General features: G+C 39.4%; 1 protein-coding gene across 1 annotated transcript in view; it reads left to right on the top strand.

The window, feature by feature from the left end:
- The first annotated feature begins 432 nt into the window (after window positions 1-432).
- LOC116169014 (mucin-2-like) overlaps window positions 433-4979 on the top strand; it is a 6198-nt gene continuing 1651 nt past the window's right edge. Inside the window, exons 1-2 of the mRNA XM_031485046.1 lie at window positions 433-459; window positions 512-2750. Of these exons, the coding sequence (XP_031340906.1) occupies window positions 433-459; window positions 512-2750 (2266 nt within the window). The remainder of the gene's footprint in view (window positions 460-511; window positions 2751-4979) is intronic.

Below are 4979 nucleotides of genomic sequence, written 5' to 3'. Positions count from 1 at the left end.
AAATGTCTCAAAGTGGTAGAGATATTTTTGGTTAGGTATTGTCTAACATTTCCATAATAGTGAAATAAGAAGAAAATAACACCCTCGGTTTACCTAGGCGACACTTATATTTTTGACGTGTAACATGAGACCATTCTCAAATTGTGAAATAGACGGTGACTCTGGTGAAATATCTTTCGAAATTCTTAAAAACCTCGTTAGTGTTCACATAAAAGTTTCGTCACGTTAAAATCTTTTAGTATACAACGTGTAAATATTGTTTAATATTTAAACTTGTTTTTTATTAACAATTAAAATAAGATAACTCTTCTAATTTATTGCTCAAATATAAAAAACATGAGGAGCAGTCATTTTGCAATATCAGTAATACACAGCTACTTATAATAAAAGGAACTCCAGCATAGAGCAGAGCAGAACAGAGTCAACCGCGGTATGAGGTACCACACCACAGCAGCCACTGTAAGTACACACATATACTACCCTTCTTAAAAATACATTAAATCTATTTTAGATAATTACGCTCATTTGCACAATTAATTTGAACCATGCGTTCACACTGGGACAAAGAAAACTGCAGAAGAAAAATATTGCGCCGTGTTATCCGGAAACATATCCCGAAACATTTCACTGTACTTCTTCAGGATCATTTCCAAATCTGGGAGATGTAGGCTGCACATCATACATATCGTGCCAGCTACAACCCAAAGGAGGTTATCTACAGAATAAGCACGAATGCCACAATGGTTTAAAATTCGATCCCAATCTGGAAGAATGCACAACGGCATATATCTGTCCCGAATGCACAAGTTCCTATACAACAACAACCGATGCCACTAATTCACAAGTTACAAATCCGACACCAAACACTCCAACCGGACCGATTGACGGTGACATCTACGCGCCGTGCCAACCGGAATCATACCCCGAAATATTTCACTGCACTTCTTCAGGACATTTTCCAAACTTGGGAGATGTAAGCTGCACACAATACATATTGTGCACGCCGCAACCCAAGGGAGGTTACCAACAGTCAACACATACATGCACCAATGGCAAAACTTTTGATCCCTACGTAGCAAAATGCTCATCGACATATGTCTGCCCAGGATGCACTACAACACCCACAGCCTCCACAACCACACAAGTTACAACTCGAGATACAACCGATTCTACTACTCCAAAAGTAACAACCACCAAACCACCTACCACAACAGATGATGCCATTACCGAATCTACTACTCCAAAAGTAACAACTCAGGGTCCAACCAATCCACCTACCACAACGGATGATGCTATTACCAAATCTACTACTCCAAAAGTAACAACTCAGGGTCCAACCAATCCACCTACCACAACGGATAATGCCATTACCGGATCTACAACTCCAAAAGTAACAACTCAGGGTCCAACCAATCCACCTACCACAACGGATAATGCCATTACCGAATCTACTACTCCAAAAGTAACAACTCAGGGTCCAACCATTCCACCTACCACAACGGATAATGCCATTACCGGATCTACTACTCCAAAAGTAACAACTCAGGGTCCAACCAATCCACCTACCACAACGGATAATGCCATTACCGGATCTACTACTCCAAAAGTAACAACTCAGGGTCCAACCAATCCACCTACCACAACGGATAATGCCATTACCGGATCTACTACTCCAAAGGTAACAACTCATGGTCCAACCAATCCACCTACCACAACGGATAATGCCATTACCGGATCTACTACTCCAAAAGTAACAACTCAGGGTCCAACCAATCCACCTACCACAACGGATAATGCCATTACCGGATCTACTACTCCAAAAGTAACAACTCAGGGTCCAACCAAACCACCTACCACAACGGATAATGCCATTACCGAATCTACTACTCCAAAAGTAACAACTCAGGGTCCAACCAAACCACCTACCACAACGGATAATGCCATTACCGAATCTACTACTCCAAAGGTAACAACTCAGGGTCCAACCAAACCACCTACCACAACGGATAATGCCATTACCGAATCTACTACTCCAAAGGTAACAACTCAGGGTCCAACCAATCCACCTACCACAACGGATAATGCCATTACCGAATCTACTACTCCAAAGGTAACAACTCAGGGTCCAACCAATCCACCTACAACAACGGATAATGCCATTACCGAATCTACTACTCCAAAGGTAACAACTCAGGGTCCAACCAATCCACCTACAACAACGGATAATGCCATTACCGAATCTACTACTCCAAAAGTAACAACTCAGGGTTCAACCAGCAAACCTACAACTTCGGGCGTCATAATTGCGCCATGTTATCCGCCAACATATCCCGATTTATTCCACTGTACTTTTTCAGGATCATTTCCTAATTTGGGAGACGTAGACTGCAAAACATTCATATCGTGTACGAGACAACCCAATGGAGGTTTCGTACAGAAAATAGGACATTGCCCCGCTGGTTCAACCTTCGATCCCTATTTGACCGCATGTTCAACGACATATACCTGCCCAAAATGCCCTACATCTACAACTACTGTCCTTCCTTCTACAACACTGTCGTACCCTGATAGATTTGAATGTGATCATAATGGCAACTTTGACAATTTAGCTGATCCAGCGTGCAAGACCTATTTTTTCTGTACTAAGCTAGCCAGTGGAGGATATTTTAAGGAAGTTCGAACTTGCGCCGGGTCCACTGTTTATAAACCTACTAGACGAATGTGCAGCGCCGCCTATACGTGTCCTAGAAGTTAGTTTCATAACAATGCTTTGATCTATATGTCTGATGTATAATACAGTAGACAGTATGTAAATAAAGAACGTACACCTAGCTCGCTTTTCTTTCTCTGTTTCGGAGGTAACCATTTTGCCTTGGTCCTTTGTGATATGTGATATTGTAGTTTGTTCAAGTCAACAATTATTTACCTTCACTGAAGTATGTGCAAAGTACTTACATAGGCGCTGTTACTTTAATCTACTGTCTTTCATAATTTCATAGTTAAAAGAAAAGATTATCCAAAGTTAAGGGTTCAAAATAACGCACCATTGTTGTAAATAAAGAAAGTTATATTTTGGATGAAATTGATATTTCGTATTTCATTTATTATTTACCACGTTACATATTCTGTAAATATGTTTATGGCAGGTCATCCATAACATACGAAAACGTAACATACATAAGTAACATACGACCTGGTCTTCATTACACAATACAATGATTTTACATTTTCATAATATACATAAACAATAATTTAGGTACGAACATAAACGTGACCAAAGAGTAATGGGTACTTTTTGTGTCAATCAGAACACGGTAGGCCTCCTTCTGATAAAAATGGGCGCCTATAGCAAAATGGGAGAACCGAAGGACAGTGGTTGACAGGCTTGCATCACTGTCTGAGCGATGGCCACGCAGGTCCTCTAGCTCTGCCGGGAGACAGTGTCGGACTTGATAACGATACCCAGGAAATCACCTCTCTTCTCTGCGTCAAAGAAGTTTTCTCGCTGTCACTGCTGAGCGGTTATCCAAAGGCACTGCTACACCATCTTCCTTCTTCAGACTCACTCTTCGCAGTATTTCTAACTGCTCCATATTCACAAGCGCAAACACTGCCCTTATCAGTCAATTTCCTAGCTGCGTTGGACGAACTCGGTTTTCTTAGGCTCGAACAGTCATGATTTATTAAATGAAATGCACACCGCCCCATGCGTCGTTCTGCCCTTTTATATCCGAGAATATGTGTACCAAAGGTTGAAAAAGATTCAGGCGTTTAGCCGGAAGTGATAGTACAGACACACAGACCGACAGACAGATCGACATAATCGAGATTTTGTTTGATTCTGATTTCTGGTGCTTCAAAACGTGTATTTCCGTGCGACTTTAATAATAACAATATTTTTTATTATACTTCATTGAAATCAGCTTATTTACACCTGTATTAGGAATAATGGTATCTGGCCTTTTCCAGGCTAGCGCACGGAAAAACTTTTCCCGATCCCTTTGATTCTTTCCGTGCGCTGAATATAAATACCCAAAATATTGCTTTAAAATACAAATTTACAGAGAAGTAAATTAATTTTCAGAAAATCTATATGCGTTGTGATGTTTCATATGTATTTTGCGTTTTAATTCGTAGATGTTTGAATATTTAGATAAACTTCTTTGAGAATTTGTGACATTTTTGACGGTTCGTCAACCTTATCTGTAATATAGTATATTACGATACAAGTGTATAATCAAGTCTTTAAAGCACGCGCAACGAGTTTAAGGGCACGACGCAAAGCGGAGTGCCTTTAACGTTGCAAGTGCTTTAAAGACCAATTATACACGTGTATCTTATTCTTATAGTATTTTTTATTATACCTGCAGTATAATTTAAAAACCGGAAATACAATGAAGTCATATTGACGTTATACTCGAATTTACATGTTTAATTAAGTGGGCTGGGTGTTCGAAATTTCACGATTGCCATGGAAATGTCACTTGACGTTTGCTTATAATCATCATAATCTTTGTAAATAAAACGATTTCCGTTGAAAAAGATAATACACCGTCCATTAAATCGCTTGTCGTAAAATCTAAACAAACTTTGGTAGGTGTAAAATCCAACTCCCGTAAAGCCTATTATAAAGAATATGAAAAGTTGTTTCCATGGACGAATAGGAAGTTACTTACGAATACAGTCTTAAATGCATCCCTAATGCTGGCATATATGAAGGAAATGTCAAAGGTATTTAAATCTTCTATATTTTGGTGCATTCATTCAAAACTAAAGCAATGCTGCGATTAAAAAGTGGAACAGATTTGGAAGCATACCCTAAATTACGCGCGTTTGTGAAAGCTTCAACGAAAGGATAGGTACAAAAGCCAAAGAAATGTTCTGCATTTACAGAAAGCGACCTAAGATGAGTTTTTATTTCATCCAGATGACAGTTTCAAAAGTCATACTTGAAGTATCGTTACTTAGCAACTTTAAAG

This window comes from Photinus pyralis, unplaced genomic scaffold (genome assembly GCF_008802855.1).
Source record: "Photinus pyralis isolate 1611_PpyrPB1 unplaced genomic scaffold, Ppyr1.3 Ppyr1.4_LG4, whole genome shotgun sequence".
In the NCBI taxonomy this organism is placed as follows: domain Eukaryota; kingdom Metazoa; phylum Arthropoda; class Insecta; order Coleoptera; family Lampyridae; genus Photinus; species Photinus pyralis.
The sequence above is the reverse complement of the archived record's forward strand: the minus strand, read 5'-3'. Positions and strand labels throughout refer to the sequence as shown.